At 38.2% G+C, this 21,726-nt stretch overlaps 1 protein-coding gene across 2 annotated transcripts in view; it reads right to left on the bottom strand.

Annotated features, from left to right (window-relative positions):
* Positions 1–20,773, bottom strand: part of LOC133561240 (myoD family inhibitor domain-containing protein-like) — a 97,395-nt gene extending 76,622 nt beyond the window's left edge. For both annotated transcript variants that reach the window (XM_061914579.1, XM_061914580.1), the window contains exons 1-4: positions 20,334–20,773; positions 20,047–20,217; positions 4,924–4,998; positions 4,685–4,750 (exon numbers count right to left, since the gene is read on the bottom strand). In XM_061914579.1, coding sequence (XP_061770563.1) covers positions 4,685–4,750; positions 4,924–4,998; positions 20,047–20,143 — 238 coding nt within the window. In that variant the 5' untranslated portion in view covers positions 20,144–20,217; positions 20,334–20,773. The remainder of the gene's footprint in view (positions 1–4,684; positions 4,751–4,923; positions 4,999–20,046; positions 20,218–20,333) is intronic.
* Between the last annotated feature and the right edge of the window lie 953 nt (positions 20,774–21,726).

Here is a 21,726-nt window from a genome sequence, read left to right as displayed (position 1 = left end):
CTTCTTTATCAAAGTGCTCATACTAAAAATGTTTCAATAAAAAAGGCAAAGAGACTGAGGGGCGAACGCGCAACGATTCTTTGTTTGGGCACACGCTTATGCAGAATAATATGCGAGAGGTTTGTAGCGCAATATTTGGTACGATAATCGAGAAAGTATGCAAAATATGTACGTACTAAACAAGTGTGGCGTACATTTGTCATTCATTTATTTCAAATATGTGAGCTCCTTTCTCAAAAAAAGGAAAATTGAGAAGAAAAGAGGAACATTTCTATCCTATTTAAAAAATTAAGACTACATCATTGTGCTTACTGACCTTATTCTCATCTACCAACCCCGTTTGACTGTCTTTATGACACTTTCATGTCCCATGTAACAACAAACCATGAATGTATTGAACTTGCTGACTTTGTGAGGTCTTTCGTATTCGTGGCCGTAGTGTTTTTAGCTGTTTAAACTCTGACAATCATCCATTCATCCATTTTCTACCGAACAAAACGGGTTAAATACAAACCCTGTTTCCATATGAGTTGGGAAATTGTGTTAGATGTAAATATAAACAGAATACAATGATTTGCAAATGCTTTTCAAGCCATATTCAATTGACTGCACTACAAAGACAACATATTTGATGTTCAAACTCATAAACTTTATTTTTTTTTGCAAATAATAATTAACTTAAAATTTCATGGTTGCAACACGTGCCAAAGTAGTTGGGAAAGGGCATGTTCACCACTGTGTTACATCATTATTTCTTTTAACAACACTCAATAAACGCTTGGGAACTGAGGAAACTAATTGTTGAAGCTTTGAAAGTGGAATTCTTTCCCATTCTTGTTTTATGTAGAGCTTCAGTCCTTCAACAGTCCGGGGTCTCCGCTGTCGAATTTTACGCTTCATAATGCGCCACACATTTTCCATGGGAGACAGGTCTGGACTGCAGGCGGGCCAGAAAAGTACCCGCTCTCTTTATTTATGAAGCCTTGCTGTTGTAACACGTGCTGAATGTGGCTTGGCATTGTCTTGCTGAAAAAAGCAGGGGCGTCCATAACAAAAACGGCGCTTAGATGGCAGCATATGTTGTTCCAAAACCTGTATGTACCTTTCAGCATTAATGGTGCCTTCACAGATGTGTAAGTTACCCATGCTTTGGGCACTAATGCACCTCCATACCATCACAGATGCCTGATTTTGAACTTTGCGTCGATAACAGTCTGGATCGTTCGCGTCCCCTTTGGTCCAGATGACACGATATGGAATATTTCCAAAAACAATTTGAAATGCGGACTCGTCAGACCACAGAACACTTTTCCACATTGCATCAGTCCATCTTATATGATCTCGGGCCCAGAGAAGCCGGCGGCGTTTCTGGATGTTGTTGATAAATGGCTTTCGCTTTGGCATTGTAACTTGCACTTACAGATGTAGCGACCAACTGTATTTAGAGATTGATGTCGGTTTGTGATACAGTGCCGTCTGAGGGATGGAAGGTCACGGTCATTCAATGTTGGTTTCCGGCCATGCCGCTTACCTGGAGTGATTTCTCCAGATTCTCTGAACTTTTTGATGATATTATGGACCGTGGATGTTTAAATCCCTAAATTTCTTGCAATTGCACTTTGAGAAATGTTGTTCTTAAACTGTTTGACTATTTGCTCACGCAGTTGTGGACAAAGGGGTGTACCTTGCCGCATCCTTTCCTGTGAAGATTGAGCATTTTTGGGAAGCTGTTTTTATACCCAATAATGGCACCTACCTGTTCCCAATTAGCCTGCACACCTGTGAGATGTTCCAAATAAGTGTTTGATGAGCATTCCTCAACTTTATCAGTATTTATTGCCACCTTTCCCAACTTCTTTGTCACGTGTAGCTGGCATCAAATTCTAAGGTTAATGATTATTTGCAAAAAAAAAATGTTTATCAGTTTGAACATCAAATATGTTGTCTTTGTAGCATATTCAACTGAATATGGCTTGAAAAGGATTTGCAAATCATTGTATTCTGTTTATATTTACATCCAACACTATTTCCCAACTCATATGGAAACGGGGTTTGTACATATGGCGTTAAATTTGACCAGCATAGGGCAATAAAGCTACACCTTAAGTTGAATTGTGTTAAACCACATGTGTGCAATGTTTGCTGTGTGTATTAACACTTAACCTTCTATTTTATTTATTTAATATACACAATGTACCTTATACTTTTGTAATGTTTATATTTTCAGTCTTACAAACCTAAATGAAGGAAGATGTATGAAGAAATAAAACTGAGGAAGAAAAACAATTATCAATCAACAAAACTAAGCTTCTGTTTCTTCATGCTGTTAACTATTTGTCTAGCTGCATACGCTGGGAACGAGTAGCCATGGCATGAAAATACATTTGACAGTGCAGTGTGTAAGCCGATGTGTTTATTTTGCAAATAAGTAAACAGACTGAAAGGAACAGAACCTGATGAGGAACTTTCTAGAAAAGCATCCAAATGTTTGTTCATTATCAAGCCCACACCTTTTCTGCAGGCGAGCTACTTTTCAATTGAACAAATCGAGGGTATCTACATCATTCATATATATCATTTATATTTTTTTTTTAATGAAAGACACGTTTTTGTTAACAAGTTAAATGTGTTAAATGATAATACAAGCATGTGTGACACATATAGATGTCTTTCTTTCACAAAGACAAGAATAGAAGTTGGTGTATTACCTGATTGTGATGACTTGCATTGATTGGAATCAGACAGTAGTGATGATAACGCCCACATTTTTGAATGGAGGAGAAAAAAAGTCCTCCTTTCTGTACAATACCACATGAAAGTGGTTGGTTTTTGGCATCTTATTTATCCAGCTTCCATACACTTTACAAGAAAAACATTGGCGTAGCTTGCTCGCTTGTGCACGCCAGCTTTCCGAGACTCTCATTTTGTTAGCGCAGGCAGCATGAAGCAGGGCTTTTATTGTAAAGATAAGAAATGTGCAGTCGGCCTTTAGAGTTTTGACGAAAGGTACGGCACGAGAGTCTGTTGAAAGGGGACGGTGTGGCGCAGTGGGAGAGTGGCCGTGCGCAACCCGAGGGTCCCTGGTTCAATCCCCAACTAGTACCAACCTCGTCACGTCCGTTGTGTCCCTGAGCAAGACACTTCACCCTTGCTCCTGATGGGTGCTGATTAGCGCCTTGCATGGCAGCTCCCTCCATCAGTGTGTGTGAATGGGTAAATGTGGACGTCGTGTCAAAGCGCTTTGAGTACCTTGAAGGTAGAAAAGCGCTATAAAAGTACAACCCATTTATCATTTAAATAAAAAGTGTTTCTCGCCTTCCTGTCGGTCATTTTTTCTTTATAATGATCTCGCAGCAGTCAGCGTCATCTCACAAGACCTTCGGGTGCCATGATTGTCAATCAAGTGACGTCTTGGTGAAGATTGATGGTCGCTAATTTTTAGGTCTATTTCTTTAAAAGCCTGGCTGGAGATCGACTGACACACCCTCCGCGGTCGACCGGTAGCTGGCGATCGACGTAATGGGCACCCCTGATCTATTTGAATAGCCTGCATTATTTACAATGAATTAATTAACGTGGACCCCGACTTAAACAAGTTGAAAAACTTATTGGGGTGTTACCATTTAGTGGTCAATTGTACGGAATATGTACTGAACTGTGCAATCTACTAATAAAAGTTTCAATAAATCAACCAATCAAATGCGCACAGTTTATTTTTGAAAAAAATGTAAGTATTTTAAGTGTGCCTTATAGTCCTAAAAATACGGTAATTAAAATATGCATTTACATGTTTTCCTGACACTTCACCAGCTGGGATTCGATCCCATTACAACTGTTTACCAGTCCAGCACTAACACTAACAATAGCTGGCGAAAACCCCCCGCCTCCCCTTAAGTATACACATGCAAAGTTCCTTACAAACACGTCTGAACCAAACAAAACTATAACCGCAATCAAGCTAGAAAGAACAATTTTTCCCTTTATTTATTTTTTGTTTTCATGCGAGCAAATCACTCCCTCACTGCTTCAATAAACAAGCCAACGGCAAGTCATTAACTAAAAAAAAAGGCAATGTTAACAAGATTGAAACAACAGAAGTGATGTGTCACACACTACAGCATGCTTCTTATCAAACCTCCTCTACTGTTATGGAAGCAATCCGCTGGTATCAACCAGACTGGTTCTCACCCAAAAGAGCTAAGATCAGGTAAGGGTTTGACTATAAACATAACCCCAAAAGCAGGATTTCCTCCCCTCAGGATAGGAAGTAAGAGGACAATGGAGATGCAAGGCCAGGCCCAGGCAGAATGAGACAGCAAACATGTGGGCCGCTCACTTGCCAGAGATGCCATCTTGGTATTTTTGCAACTGGAAACACTAAAGCTAGTATTACAGTTGCACGGAAACCTTAAGCCTGGTAGGCACGCACTGTGCAACTGTGAAAACAGCCATCCTTGACAGCTTGACAGCCTATTTTGATGTCAAATAAGACATTGCTCAAGCACCAGAAGGCAAAATTAAGCTGTCATTAAATAAATCCTTCACAAAGATCACCGAAAATCATGGAAATGTACTCATTAGAAGAGCATTTTATCTCGCTAAATGACTCGTTGCATATTAGAGGAGCATAGCGAGTTAGCTTATGTTTCTTTCTCATGATTTTATTTCATCATTAAGCACTTACTTCGTATCGGCTGGCAGCGATCCTCCTTGGTCACATGATTAGAAGCTGTCTTGGATTCAGAGGCATCTATAATAAGTAAAATATGTATGTACAGTTAGCAGAGAAGCCGGAGTTTTATGCATCCATCCATCCATCTTCTACCGCTTGTTTTATCGGTAAAACAAAGAACAAAATGACCAAAAAATATGGTTAGTGATCCCAGCGACATGTATTTTACTGTATTTTCCAAAAGTACTTACTTCTTACAGGCTTGGAGTAATTCTCCTGGTTCATATGACTGGAAGGCGGTCCCGATGCGTCGGCATCACAGGCATCTGTAGGTAACAAACAGTTATTTAGGCCAAGTCCACATAAACGCGGATGCTTTCAAAAACTATCCCCATAAAAACACATTCAAGGGCTGCCATGCGCATTTTGTCCAACCAGAAGCCCAAAAGAAGCCACGGCTGAGTTGGTGGCATCAAAACACCTCTGTTTGTCACTGTAATGATTTATTACATCATGTACATCATGGGGGGAACATTTGTTAAAGTTAAAGGGGAACATTATTACAATTTCAAAAGGGTTAAAAACAATAAAAATCAGTTCCCAGTGGCTTGTTGTATTTTTTTAAGTTTTTTTCAAAATTTTACCGGTCTCGGAATATCCCTAAATAAAGCTTTAAAATGCCTTATTTTCACTCTCTGCGAAGACACTGGCCATTTCCCTGTGACGTCACACAGTGCTGCCAATGTAAACAAACAATGGGAATACCACAGCAAGATATAGCGACATTAGCTCGGATTCAAACTCGGATTTCAGCGATTTAAGCGATTCAACAGATTACGCATGTATTGAAACAGATGGTTGGAGTATGAAAATATTGAAGAAGAAACTGAAGCTATTGAGCGAATAGCTATTGACGCTATTTATAGCCATAGCATGGCCGAGTAGCTGCGTTAGCATCGCCGGTAAAATGTGCGGACCAAACGATCGGGACTTTCGCATCTTTTGACACTGGAGCAACTTAAATCCGTCGATTGGTAAGTGGTTTTTTCGTATTAATATGTGGGTGGAAGGAAACATAATATAGTTGCAAATGCATCTGCAGGTTATCCATACATCTCTGTGCCATGTCTGCCTTAGCATCGCCGGTCAAATGTGGAGACACTCTGGCACATTCAATGGGGGTCTGGCGGCAGACACTTTGGCATCTTGGGGCCAGTGGTGCAACTTGAATCCCTCCCTGTTAGTGTTGTTACACCCTCCGACAACACACCGACGAGGCATGATGTCTCCAAGGTTCCAAAAAATAGTCCAAAAAACGGAAAATAACAGAGCTGAGACCCGGTGTTTGTAATGTGTTGAAAATGAAAATGGCGGCTGTGTTACCTCGGCGACATCACATTCTGACGTCATCGCTTCCAGCGCGATAAACAGAAAGGCGCTTTATTCGCCAAAATTCACCCATTTAGAGTTCGGAAATCGGTTAAAAAAATAGATGGTCTTTTTTCTGCACCATCAAGGTATATATTGACGCTTACATAGGTCTGCTGATAATGTTCCCCTTTAAAGTACCAATTATTGTCACACACGCACTAAGTGTGGCGAAATTATTCTGTGTATTTGACCCTTGATCACCCCCTGGGAGGTGAGGGGAGCAGTAGGCAGCAGCGGTGGCCGCGCCCGGGAATCATTTTTGGTGATTTAACCCCCAATTTCAACCCTTGATGCCGAGTGCCAAGCAGGGAGGTAATGGGTCCCATTTTTATAGTCTTTGGTATGACTCGTCCGGGGTTTGAACTCACAAGGCGTACACTCTAACCACTAGGCCACTGATACAGTATTTGGAATGTATTTATTGTCTTTCAGTCCTAATCACAAATAATCTTCATCTTCTGTTGTTAAATAAGAGTATAAACATTTGAGATAATTTCCCACATTTCTCACTTTTACCAGTTCACATTAAAGTATCTGAAGACGGGGTATTCAGAGGTCTCCGTTTTTAAGGATAAAAGTGTGGTCAACAGGCCACAAATGCATAGCAAGGTATGAATTTTTAAATTTTTGATGTTGGTGTGGACATAGGTAGGATTAAATCAGGTCTGGTTCTTCCTACTCCTTTTCGGTCATGTTGAATTGCCAATTGTCAGAGGAATCCGTCAGGAACATTCATTTATTTATACATGGCATCTTGCAAGGAAGCAAAAAAGCTCAACGCTGGAATGAATCATGGCTGCTCCCACAAAAACATATGTAAACGTTTACTGCAAGGTCAGCCGACAGCATGTGAGGTGGCAGAAACAACAACAAAAAAAAGTCGATTCAGGTGAAGGCCTTTCCAAAGCTCTGGATCTCATTTTCAACCTGCTATGAAAGCAGCATTCATGTAAAAAAGTGGAAAAAAGTATGCATTTAAGCGTCAACGGCTTCTCTCGTCTCCTCCTTTGAGTTCTCATCTAGCAAGACTGGAGACAAAAACAATCCCCTCTGTGGCTTTATTGGCTTGGTTTGACGCCAGTCTTTTCACGACTTTGTTTCCAGCGTGTTTGCTGCTTGCAAGCTTGTTTGGCAAAGCTGGAGATATTCCAGTGACGGCTGGAGGCCGGTAGATGATGTATGGCGGCCACGTTATAGCGGCGCTACTGCGTGATGCATCGTGGTATTTAGCGATCACAGTTAGAAACCAATTGGCCTACTCCCGCTACATCCCCACTCCCCCGAGAGGGAAAATCCAGTCTTTGAAGAAAATGGGGGTGGGGGGCAAAAATCTATTCGCAATCCAGCAGCCCGACTGATTGCTTACTTTGTCCTACTTTGCTATTTTTTGACAGAGCCATAATGATGCTTGGTATAAATAGGATGGTTCATTGCTTGTTTGAAGAAAAATGGGAGGGTGAAGGGAGGGGTTGGATTATTTTACATGTGATAATCGGTGAGTTGAAAGTTAATTAAAAACTATAATTGGCTCTGGTTTGTGTTCGTATTAGTCACTAAGGCGTTTCTTTTGATTTTATTGGGAGAGATGAAAAAAAACCACATGACCAAGGCTCATCACATGCCAAAAGTCACAAAAGTATATCTTCTCAAGGGCAAAACTATATAAATGAATAGACTTTAGAGTAGTCACTGTACAGCAATATATCAGTCCATGTTTATTTGTTTTGACTGGACAGGATTTTCCCTCAAAATAAGTGATCGTGGCGGACCGCCTGAGCAAAATAAAAGCCGCCACAAATTAGAAATGTAGGATTTTGCGTGAAAACAAATGGATGAATATTATATACCGTATTTTTTGGAGTATAGGTCGCTCCGGAGTATAAGTCGCACCTACTGAAAGTGCAAAATAAAGAAGGAAAAAAACATTTATAAGTCGCACTGGAGTATAAGTCGCATTTTTGGGGGACATTTATTTGATAAAACCCAACACCAAGAATAGACATTTGAAAGGCAATTTAAAATAAATAAAGAAAAGTGAACAACAGGCTGAATAAGTGTACGTTATATGAGGCATAAATAAGCAACTGCTATGTTAACCTAACATATTATGGTAAGAGTCATTCAAATAACTATAACATATAGAACATGCTATACCTTTACCAAACAATCTGTCATTCCAAATTGCTAAATCCCATGAAAACTTATACAGTACGTCTAGTCTCTTACGTGAATGAGCTAAATAATATTATTTGATATTTTACGGTAATGTGTTAATAATTTCACACATAAGTCGCTCCTGAGTATAAATCACACCCCCGGCCAAACTATGAAAAAAACTGTATATACGGTATATATATATATATATATATATATATATGTATATATATATATATATATATATATATATATATAAACACACACACACACACATATACATTAATACAATATATTACTTATAATGTATAGTTTGTTTTTTTTCCCTTGGCCTCAGTCTGCACCCCCTCTCCAAGGCCCAGGCTAAGACCGATTTTTTTTATTTTATTTTAATCTTCTATTTTTTTTCTCCCATTCCCCCCCGTTTACCTGTATCTCATCTTTTTTGTAAGGGGCGCTGGAAGCCGGCAGACCCGTCAGCGATCCTGTTCTGTCTCCCTGTAATGTTTGTCTGATCTTGAATGCGATTGTGCTGAAAATTGTAATTTCCTGAAGGAACTCTCCTGACGGAATAAATAAAGTACTATCTAATCTAATCTAATATACTAGGGGTGTGGGAAAAAATCGATTTGAATACGAATTGAATCGTTTACGTTGTGCGATTCAGAATCGATTCTCATTTTTTAAAAATATATATATATATATTTTTTTTTTTTATCAATCCAACAAACCACTTCACAGCAATACCATAACAATGCAATCCAATTCCAAAAGCAAACCTGAGCCAGCAACACTCAGAACTGCAATAAACAGAGCAATTGAGAGGAGACACAAACACCACACAGAACAAACCAAAAGTAGTGAAACAAAAATGAATATTATCAACAACAGTATCAATATTAGTTATTATTTCAGCATAGCAGTGATTAAAAATCCCTCATTGACATCATCATTAGACATTTATAAAAATAATAAAAGAGAACAATAGTGTCACAGTGGCTTACACTTGCATGGCATCTCATAAGCTTGACAACACACTGTGTCCAATGTTTTCACAAAGATAAAATAAGTCATATTTTTGGTTCGTTTAATAGTTCAAACAAATTGACATAATTGCAATCAGTTGATAAAACATCGTCCTTTACAATTATAAAAGCTTTTTTTTTTTTTTTAAATCTACTACTCTGCTAGCATGTCAGCAGACTGGGGTAGATCCTGCTGAAATCTATGTATTGAATGAATACACAATCCTTTTGAATCGGAAAAATATCGTTTTTGAATCGAGAATCGAATCGAAAAAAAATCGATATACTATCGAATCGTGACCCCAAGAATCGATATTGAATCAAATCGTGGGACACCCAAAGATTCACAGCCCTAGTATATACATACACAAATACATATATACATATGTATATATAAATACATATATACATATAAATACATATATACATATAAATAATATATAAATATATACATACACATATACATACATACACACACACATATAATAGGGGATCTCACTGAATGAAAAGTTCTTATCACGGTTATTGTGACCAAAATGATCATGGTTATTATTATTGCGGTATTAAATGTGCTCAATTTTCAAAAAATAATTATACTGAAATCTTTTAACCAGGTTTTATGTAAAAAAAAAAAAATTAAAAAAAAAAACACATTCAAAATGATTTCTTGTTTAGGAGAAACATTACTGTGGATAAAAACACTATTTCACAGACCTCAAGTACAAATTGAATGTGTATATGAAAGCAACAAAAGTATTATAAACACGGTAATATGTAAGAATTTTAAAAGATTGCACCTGATGGCCAAAGGACGTAACTGCATTTTTTTGTCCATATAGATAAAAATAGTGTTCACGTATGAGATCTTGGGCTGCCAATTATGACCAAAGTAACAATTAAGATTATTTATTATCAAAAGTTAAATCATGATTACTGATTGATAGGTAAATCAGTGTTGGGGTGTGAATGTAATACTATCATGTAATTTGTAATGTCTAATAAAAAGGCTATAGATAACATTATCCATATCCAAATATTTGTTTTTTTTGTTCATTAATAATATCGATGGCTCAGCTTTTTGTCTTTATCTCGATCTTTACATTTTCATAGAGAAAGGTACTTTTTTTAATACATTTTTTAAGTGATGTACATTTATATTATGTATATGTAGATAATGTATTGGGATAGATGCATTAACAGTTTGAGCAGAAATATGTCGTATAGGAATCAACTATACACAGTAAAACATGAACAAAATGATGTGTCAAATGAATGGTTTTTGAAATAACTTTTTGACATGAAAAAACAAATAATGTAAAAAAAAAAAAAAAAATGGTGTTTACTTTTTGATATCAACATAAAACTCAGAGTAGTTTGGCTAATGAAGATGAAGTCCAATAAACAAGCTTTGTTCTTCTCCAATGCCTGCTAGTGGTTCAGTACAATCATTTGGGCAACAGAAAATAAGGAAGAGGGAGACCTCTCACACCCCATACACAATCTTCAAAGCGCTGCTCAGTTTGATGACAAAACATGATAGTGAGCGTCCCAGTAAACAAACTAAAGACTTTATAAACAATTTGCGGCAACGTTCCCGACACATGGACTGTTGCATTTCCTCATATCATTAACTCTAAGTCACAGCAGCTGATGAACGCTGTATTGAAAATATAAAAGCAACATCAAATAGTTTTCTCCTTTGCTGTATACTTTTAGTGTGGGACAAGTGTGTCTGTCTCCAATATTGTCCACACATGTCTCTGTCTAAAAACAGCAGTGTTGATTAGTGGAATTTCTTGCTTCATCAATGGGGTTGGGACCATCAGTCATGTTGTGAATGAGAAGATGTGTCCAAGCTTTTGGCCTGTACTGTATATATATATATATATATATATATATATATATATATATATATATATATATATATATATAGTCGTGATCAAAAGTTTACATACACTTGTGAAGGACAAAATGTCATGACTGTTTTGAGTTTCCAATCATTTCTACAACTCTTATTTATTTTGTGATAGAGTGATTGGAGCACATACTTGTTTGTCACAAAAAACATTCATGAAGTTTGGTTCTTTTTTGAATTTATTATTGGTGTACTGAAAATGTGACCGAATCTGCAAGTCCATGTCAGGAAAAACAACAAATTTAGCTGAACTGCACCAATTTTGTTAAGAGGAGTGGTCAAAAATTCAACCAGAAGCTTGTGGATGGCTACCAAAAGCGCCTTACTGCAGTGAAACTTGCCAAGCGGCATGTAACCAAATATTAACATTGTTCTATGTATACTTTTGACTCAGGAGATTTGGTGGGTCGTCAGGGGATATAAAATGTGTATGTGTGTGCGCGCATGTGTGCCAAAAAATGAAACGGACAACAAAGCCCATGTCTGTCTGAGAGAAAGACAAGTATTATTGACCTACAGTTAACAACTAAGTTATTTCACTTTACCTTTTTGTTTGATAACTGAGCCGTGTTGAGACAGCAAAAAACAACGTTATGTTAAAAGAAGAGTTTCCTGAAGCTCTCTCCGATAGTTTATATAAAAGCCTACATGAACTCCATGGTGTTCAGGGATGAATAGTCTCTCCTATTGCTATTGTACTAATTTTTCAGCTGTAGTTACATTAATCATTAGTACTGTAGCAGCCTACTTATGAATGGCAGGGTCCCTGCTATCACATGTTGATAAAAAATATAACATTTACTTCATAAAACTCAACTACAGGCTTTCCAAAAGCTGTAATAAATTAAGCATGAGTTGAGCATTTGTCAGCATGTGGGCCCACTTTTAACTCTTTCTTTTTCAAACGCTTATTGCAAACACTTAATAATTTGACTTAGTAAGTCATTATTTTGACTTAGTAAATTACTAAGTGAAAATATTGACTTACTTAGTATCTCAGGTAAGTGGGACTGTGGGTAAGTAGGGCTGTTTTGGGCTTTGTTTTGATTATATATATTATATATAATAAAGTTTTATTGCCAAACCCTATGTTGACAGTTATTTAGACAATAACAGTTGCATGTAGAATCATTTACAGTGGATACAATTGGTTAATACAGGTGGTAGCATCATGGCCTAGGATGCATGAGCGCTGCCAGCATTGGGGAGCTGCGGTTTATTTAGGGAAAACATGCATTCCAACATGTCCCGTGAGAAAGAACATGAGAAAGAGCCTAAACACAACTCCAAGATAACTGCCTTGCAGGGTAAGCTCCGTGGGCTCTTCAATTAAAAGAAAGGACTGATAGAAGGTGGAGGAACTCAAGGTATCTCACATCCACCAGTGACATCTTCATGGAGGAGTGCACGAGGATTCCAGTGACTACTAGTGCAGGTCTACTAGATAATGATGCTCACACTAAATATTTGCACAATGTGGACATACATGTTCACTGTGAGGTGGACTAACCAGCTATTTAAACAATAATGGCTGTGCTTTAAGTCATTTTCAGTGGATTGAAAATGTATACTGCTACAGAAGTTAAACATGTGACTACTCCAAGTGTATCCAAGTTACATTCATTCATCGTACTGTCACTTCCAAAGGTACAAAAGCAAACTTATTTACAAAATAACTACTATTAGTGTGCAGCTATAAAAAGGTAAAGGTTCTGGAGCTTTGCACTTCAACCTGCTGTTTCCTTTCACACCAGACCGGACAGGCGACATGCATTCTTGATGAATGATGTCAATGTTACAGGGCAATGAGAACATGCACCAATAGGAAAACCACATTTCGATAGTGCTAAAAAAGCTTCTTAAAGTCTTAAATAGTAACTATAGTAGTATATCATGTACCCAAATTGAGAACCACATCAAAAGCATGGCCTTTACGACAATATTAATGCAATGATCAATGCAGCAACGGTCTGAGACATGGGAAAAGAGGTAAGGCTGAATATGATCTGTTATTTTCAGACACATTGACTTGTTCCTGAGCAAACACGTGATCTTCCTCAAAAACCAAAGCAAGAACTTCTCCTTAATGTATGTGTGTGCATGTTTATATAAAGTTAAAGTACCACTGATATACATACACACACATATATATATATATATATATATATATATATATATATATATATATATATATATATATATATATATAAATAGAGGGTGTAACGGCAAAAGCCAGAGCTGGAAGATCCTACTGCCTCGTTCAGATCTCCCGTTTGGGAACACTTTGGCTGCGCGGTGCGATACAACAATGGAGGACGGAGGTTTGCCGATATTGTTCAACAGCAGTTAGGTACGCTTCCGCCAACAGGTCAAACATGCTAATTCCTTTGAAGCGTCACCACAGCATTCAAGCAGCCTCTCCTCGGCGAGACAGGCAGGGCTGAAGCAATAACAAATGTTTTTATAGCAGCAGATTTAAGACCATCCATCCATCCATTTTCTACAGCTTGTCCTGTTCGGGATGGCAGGGGGTTGCTGTATTGCATTAAAAACTAGATTTTGACCCACTTTTATGATGGAAGAACAACAAGCCCATATATCCTTGGGCGGCATAGCTCGGTTGGTAGAGCGGCCGTGCCAGCAACTTGAGGGTTGCAGGTTCGATTCCCGCTTCCGCCATCCTAGTCACTGCCGTTGTGTCCTTGGGCAAGACACTTTACCCACCTGCTCCCAGTGCCACCCACACTGCTTTAAATGTAACTTAGATATTGGGGGTTTCACTATGTAAAGCGCTTTGAGTCACTAGAGAAAAGCGCTATATAAATATAATTCACTTCACTTCACTTCTTACTGCCAAGTTAGCCAGTTTTTATTTTATACATGTTGACCACATTGACCTTGGCAATGGACCCTGTGTGTATGTTATGCCATTGTTTAAAAATTTGGTAAATAAATCATGTATATCTTGTTGTTTTCCTACTGTACCGAAAATTAACCGAACCGTGTCCTCTAAACCGAGGTACGTACCGAATATCCATTAATACAATACTTATAATGTATAGTATACACTAGGGGAGTGGGAAAAAATCGATTCAAATATGAATCGAATTGTTTACGTTGTGCGATTCAGAATAGATTCTCATTTTTAAAAAATCAATTTGTATTTTTTTATCTTATTTTTTTTATCAATCCAACAAACCAATACACAACAATACCATAACAATGCCATCCAATTCCAAAACCAAACCTGACCCAGCAACACTCAGAACTCCAATAAACGGAGCAATTGAGAGGAGACACAAACACCACACAGAACAAACCAAAAGTAGTGAAACAAAAATGAATATTATCAACAACAGTATCAATATTAGTTATAATTTCAGCATAGCAGTGATTAAAAATCCCTCATTGACATTATCATTAGACATTTATAAAAATAATAAAAAAGAACAATAGTGTCACAGTGGCTTACACTTGCATGGCATCTCATAAGCTTGACAACACACTGTGTCCAATGTTTTCACAAAGATAAAATAAGTCATATTTTTGGTTCGTTTAATAGTTAAAACAAATTTACATTATTGCAATCAGTTGATAAAACATTGTCCTTTAGAATTATAAAAGCTTTTTTTTTTATTTAAATGTACTACTCTGCTAGCATGTCAGCAGACTGGGGTAGATCCTGCTGAAATCCTATGTGTTGAAGGAATACAGAATCGTTCTGAATTGGAAAAATATCGTTTTTGGATCAAGAATCGAATCGAATCGGTCACATATGGTACGAGAGACACATGACTCTTACGCCAGCGCCAGAAGTAGTAAAATCCGCTGTTCCACCTGGCGGGTATATTCCTGTGTGATAAAGGGGGAATAAACGGGGAAGTCCTACTTTAAGTCAGACCTTATTTTATCACATATTACTGCATTTGCACATGTCAACATTTACTTTAATATTCACAATAAAGCAACACAAAATCTGTACTTTGGAACAATGTTCGCGGACTCTAGGATTTGGCTTGTTAGCTTCCCGTCACAGGCGGGCGATGATGGTTGTAGTTGAGGGAAGAGATATTTGATGTTGGATGCGATTAAAATGTCCGATGTGTCGCAACAGTCAGCCTTAATGTAATGTTTCAGCTCGATAATTTCTGAGTACGTCATGTTGTGCGGGTTTGCGAGACTAACGGGTGAAGTGTGCTTCTGTGCTTGGGGGAGTGCGGCTTAGAGGCTAAAGAGAGAGAGGGGAGGCGTGTTCAGGGGTAAAAAATGTGTGCCTGTTGGCCACTCTCCGGGTGAGGGTGTCAATGATGTCATATTAACACATTTATTTTTCTTATAATTTTGCCATCCACCCAAAAGATCGACTGGTCGGGTTGGCGATGGCTGATTTAGACCATGTCTACACGAACCTGGATACTTCTATAAGGTGTTTAAATATCTCCAACCACACGTGTGCATTATCAGTTACGTCTTCTGTCCCAAGACCAGGGCTTTGTTTTCTTCACCTGTCCCTTTCAAACGGGGTGCAAGACGGTTCACTCTGTGCATTGTTTATCCAATAGCTGAATTCAAATGAACGGAGTGAGTCATCTTGTCATTAATCCACAATCTTGGTCTCGGATAAAAACAAGCACTGCAAAGTAACACAAAGGATGGCTTCAAAACGAATGAGCGACACGAGCCTGTCAACATGGACGAAGAAATATGTCAAAATTGTAGGAAAGTGATGGCAACAAAAAACAACAAAAAAAACTACCCAAAATACCGAAACTGTTTCAAGTGCAAATTTCACTGACAGAAATTAAGAGGTCATTTTATTTTCATGGTTTACTCATTTAAGACAAATAAAAGTCGTTGACCTAGCAATCCCAATAGTAAAACATACTAAATTATAAATAAAGGTTTGTTGTGTTTACAATTAATTATTACATTATATATTTTTTTTACATTTATATTGTGATTACATTTGTGCTTAATATGGTCTCAAAATAATGCTGGCAATAATTTGTGTGACAATATATTTTCCAGCAAAATGTGTTATGAGCCCCGGCCCACACTTTTATACACCTCTGAGCTAAATGTTAAATACCCTTCAGCTTGTCGTTGCACACGTAAATGCAAGCAAAGGCTGAGAAATAAAACTTTTTTTTTCCAGGGAGGTGTTTGTTCGAGGCAAAATACTATTTAATTCCTATAAAAAATGGCTTGACATCACACTATGTCATAGCAATCCACAGGAAGCATACAAATATGTCCTATTAGGGCTCAAAGTGGGACATTTCACTAGATGAGTGATTCTCTATCCAGCCGAAGAATCACTTCCTTGTACAGTGTTTAATTTTCCTATTTACAAAAACAGTGTTTCTCCAGAAAGAGCTGTATTGGACCAAAAATACAGCCGCAAAAAATAAAAAGCCATATATAAGTCTTATAATGAAGGCAACACACGATTTAAGAGTCTATATTAGCTATATTAGCCTACTATCAAAATGCTAGCGGGGTGTATAATATAGCCAAGAGTCATAGATGCATCATGTGGTTTATTTTATTTTACATATGTAACATCATCTACAAAGATACAAATAAATGCTATTGCTATATCTAGTGGACACATTTAGAACAGCCTTCATTAAAAAATGACGGCTCATTTTTACACTTAGCAAACTCATTCCACGGGCCGAATAAAACCTGTTCGCGGACCGTACGTTTGACACCCCTGTAGTAGACAATAATATTAAATATACTTGTTAAATAAAACCTCTGCTTTGTTTTTCATGACTACTTAGCCCTACTACACTGCTTGATTGATTGATTGATTGAAACTTTTATTAGTACATTGCACAGTACAGTACATATTCCCTACAATTGGCCACTAAATGGTAACACCCGAATAGGTTTTCAAACATGTTTAAGTCAGGGTCCACGTTAATCAATTCATGGTAGTAGGTTTTATTCCAGGGGTAGGGAACCTATGGCTCTCGAGACAGATGTGGCTCTTTTGATGACTGCACCTGGCTCTGAGATAAATCTTAGCTGATATTGCTTAACACGATAAGTAATGAATAATTCTGCTGGTAATCACAGAGTTGAAAATAAAACACTGTCATGTATTTTAATCCATCCATTCTTCTCGAGAAGACGCATTAATGTTAAGAAGCAGGGGTGTGGGAAAAAAACGATTCGAATACGAATCGCGATTTTCATGTTGTGCGATTCAGAATTGTCTTTTTTATTTTATTTTTTTTCAATCGATTTTATTTTATCAATCCAACAAGCCAATTCACAACAATACCATAACAATGCAATCCAATTCCAAAACCAAACCTGATCCAGCAACACTCAGAACTGCAATCAACAGAGCAATTGAGAGGAGACTCAAGCACGACACAGAACCAAAAGTAGCGAAACAAAAGTGAGTATTATCAACAACAGTATCAATATTAGCTATAATTTTAGCATAGCTGTGATTAAAAATCCCTCATTGGCATTATCATTAGACATTAATAAAAATAATAAAAAAGAACAATAGTGTCACAGTGGCTTACACTTGCATGGCATCTCATAAGCTTGACAACACACTGTGTCCAATGTTTTCACAAAGATAAAATAAGTCATATTTTTGGTTCGTTTAATAGTTAAAACAAATTTACATTATTGCAATCAGTTGATAAAACATTGTCTTTTACAATTATAAAAGCTTTTTTTTTAAATCTACTACTGTGCTAGCATGTCAGCAGACTGAGGTAGATCCTGCTGAAATCTATGTATTGAATGAATACAGAATTCTTTTGAATCGGAAAAATATCGTTTTTGAATCGAGAATCGCATTGAATCGAAAAAAATCAATATATAATTGAATCGCGACCCCAAGAATCGATATTGAATCGAATCGTGGGACACCCAAAGTTTCGCAGCCGTAGTAAGAAGTATTTTTACTCATTATTGAACGGGACAAGTATTGTAAATGGATGGATAGATGGTTAGCTTCAGAATAACAATGCTATTCTGAGACTTATTATACTCTAAAAACGTTGGTCTTACTTAAAAATGCACGCATTTAGTTGAATTTAGTGTGAAAGGCCTACTGAAAGCCACTACTAGCGACCACGCAGTCTGATAGTTTATATATCAATGATGAAATATTAACGTTGCAACACATGCCAATACGGCCGCTTTAGGTTTACTAAATTGCAATTTTAAATTTCCCGCGAGGTGTCCTGTTGAAAACGTCGCGGAATGATGACGCTTATGTTGACGCGTGCTTGTGACGTCACGGATTGTAGCGGACATTTTGATCCAGCACCGATCCCAGCTATAAGTCCTCTGCTTTAATCGCAAAATTACACAGTATTGTGGACATCTTTGTTGTTGAATCTTTTGCAATTTGTTCAATTAATAATGGAGACGCCAAAGAAGAAAGATGTAGGTGTATTGCGGCTGCCTTTAGCAACACAAACCAAGCCGGTGTTTCTTTGTTTCCATTCCCGAAAGCTGACTGTGAAGCTTTACTATGGAACAGAGCGGTCAAGCTAACATGGTTCCCTACCACATGTCAATCGACAAGTTTTGGTGAGAAAATAGTGGTATTAAGTCGGCTCTTACTGTAGTTATGAGCGGAGAGCTTGCGTCGTGCCTCGACTCCTGCAGCTGCGGACCCCCTCCGCCCCCTAACGGCCGGTCCCGACCGTTCGATGAGGGGCAAAAAAAAAAATTCTCAGCCCGGCACCTTGCCTCGTCGAGAAATGTGGCTTCCATCGAGGACACTAGCAGTCACCACACACATGGCCACACCCCTCCGATTTTCATTTGCGACCATATAATCTCACTAAAACACTTGTAACACAATAAGCAGATGAGGGATTTTCCAGAATTATCCTAGTAAATGTGTCTAAAAACATCGAAACTGCTTCCACTGCCCTCGTGTTTTATTTTTGTTTCTTTTCTAGTTCTTCACTCTCACTTTCCTCATCCACGAATCTTTCATCCTCGCTCAAATTAATGGGGAAATCATTGCTTTCTCGATCCGAATCGCCCTCGCTGATGGTGGCCATGATTAAATTATAAATGATAAATGGGTTGTACTTGTATAGCGCTTTTCTACCTTCAAGGTACTCAAAGCGCTTTGACACTACTTCCACATTTACCCATTCACACACACATTCACACACTGATGGAGGGAGCTGCCATGCGAGGCGCCAACCAGCACCCATCAGGAGCAAGGGTGAAGTGTCTTGCTCAGGACACAACGGACGTGACGAGGTTGGTACTAGGTGGGAATTGAACCAGGGACGCTCGGGTTGCGCACGACCACTCTCCCAATCGCCACGCCGATTGTGAACAATGTTCAGATGTGAGGAGCTCCACAACCCGTGACGTCACGCGCACATCGTCTGCTACTTCCGGGACAGGCAAGGCTTTTTTATTAGCGACCAAAAGTTGCGAACTCTATCGTCGATGTTCTCTACTGAAACCTTTCAGCAAAAATATGGCAATATGGCGAAATGATGAAGTATGACACAGAATGGACCTGCTATCCCCGTTTAAATAGGAAAATCTCATTTCAATAGGCCTTTAAAAATGCACGCACTTAGTTGTTTTTAGTGTTAAAAAATATTACATGGCTCTCCAAAAAAAACATTTTAAAATATTTGGCTTTCCTGGCTCTCTCGGCCAAATGTCCCCGACCCCTGCTTTATTCTAATGTTAGTCATTATGCTGCTACTTGGAGATACAAGTGTTTTCTTAGGTGCTACTTGCTGAAAAAAGTTTGAGAACCACTGCACTGAAGCAATGACAATAGTTTGTTTTTTAAGTTCTTAAAGTAAGTGTTGTTACTTCTGCATCCTTACCAGGGCTGATGTCCAGCAGAAGGGGGCTCGTCTCCGGCTGCGAGATCCCGTCCGCCCCCGCTGGGCCACCCGGAGGATGGACGGTCTCCGAGGACATGAGACCGTCAGTCTTAAGTGGCTCTCGCCGCAGTTTAAGCTCTCTTTTCTGGGCGAGAAAGTCACCTCATCCGCCTTGGAGACACCGAGCGGCAGAGTGGTTATAACAAGCCGAGGTGCAGTGAAAACATGTCCGAGTCTCGCCTCTTTCTTCCCGCAGTCCAAAGCTTGTTTAGAAAGACGCCACTTACCTTTCAAAAACATGTCATCTCCTTCGCCTCAAATCTGACGTGTTCCCATCTCCCGGGCGGAAATAACGAGTAATAATAAACTTTTGGGGAGGAAAGTTTGTGACTGCGGCGTCCAAAGTTGGACTTGGCGCAAATGTGTCTGACGTCCCAAACTTTTCTTTTCTTTCTCTCTCTCTCAGGAGAGACGCGAACTTTTTCATCATTTCCGGCTGCCTTGGAGCTTCTTTCCCGCCCGCCGCCGGAGAGCCGAGTAAATAAACTCTATTTCCTGCATATCCGCACACAACAGCGTTTTTAATTAAGTCAACACAATTTATCATTACCAAAAATCGTGGACAACAATTCAAGATATTTCTAAATACTTTTAAATAAAATATGTTGGAATAAACTACATTTATATAGGAATCAGCCGATCCTTCCACGTGGAAACAAGATCCAGGAAGTGAAATCGAGTTCCTCGATTTACTTCCGGTTTTAGATACGTAAACTTCCGTTTTACTATTATAGGTTTGAATTACTTCAGTCATGTTACAATTTTTTGGGCTAATATTAATAATTAAAACGGTAATTATGTTGATGATAACAAGATCCAGGAAGTGAAATCTCGTTTGCTCCCTGTTTACTTCCTGTTTTGGATACGTGAACTTCCGGTTGTTGTTTTTTTTACATTTTTATATGTAAAACTGCGTTCAGTTATCTTACCATTATCCATCCATCCATTTTCTACCGCTTATTCCCTTTTGAGGTCGCGGCGCCTATCTCAGCTACAATCGGGCGGAAGGCGGGGTACACCCTGGACAAGTCGCCCCCTCATCGCAGGGCTCTTACCATTATATTTGTTAATATTAATGATGGTATCAGTAATTTTGATTATAATTTTTCAAAATCGTGATTTTACTTGCCTCGTTAGTGGGCGTGCCCTAAAAAAAGAATCATCCCGAAAGTAAAACCAGTTTCAGATGGTGAAACTGGTATCAATTTTCGGTATATTTCTCAATTTTCGATACATTTTTGAATGATCGCAAACTAGAAATAATTGATATTAGTATGTTGCGAGCTAAATTTTTCATACATTAAAGTCTATTTCTGAAAGTGAAACCGTAAATCCCCCATTGGATAAGTGATTTCAAATTATTAGTAAAATCTTGAAAAATGGTTAAAAAACAGGAAAAAAAATATTTTCCTTATTGGCAGAATTTAAGTTGTTTCTGATGAACTCAATTTGTTTGTATTTTTTTTTTTATTAAGTTTAGTGTTGTTTTTGTATTTTGATTTTTTAAATATTTTTACTGTCTCTGTCATGGCTCAACCCTGTGAATGGCTGAAAAGTTTAAAAATGTGTTGGAAGTGCCTGGATTTGTTTGCATATTGCCAATATATGCAGCATGTGTGT

This window comes from Nerophis ophidion, linkage group LG10, assembly GCF_033978795.1.
Source record: "Nerophis ophidion isolate RoL-2023_Sa linkage group LG10, RoL_Noph_v1.0, whole genome shotgun sequence".
Lineage (NCBI taxonomy): Eukaryota > Metazoa > Chordata > Actinopteri > Syngnathiformes > Syngnathidae > Nerophis > Nerophis ophidion.
This window is presented reverse-complemented; position numbering and strand designations above follow the sequence as displayed.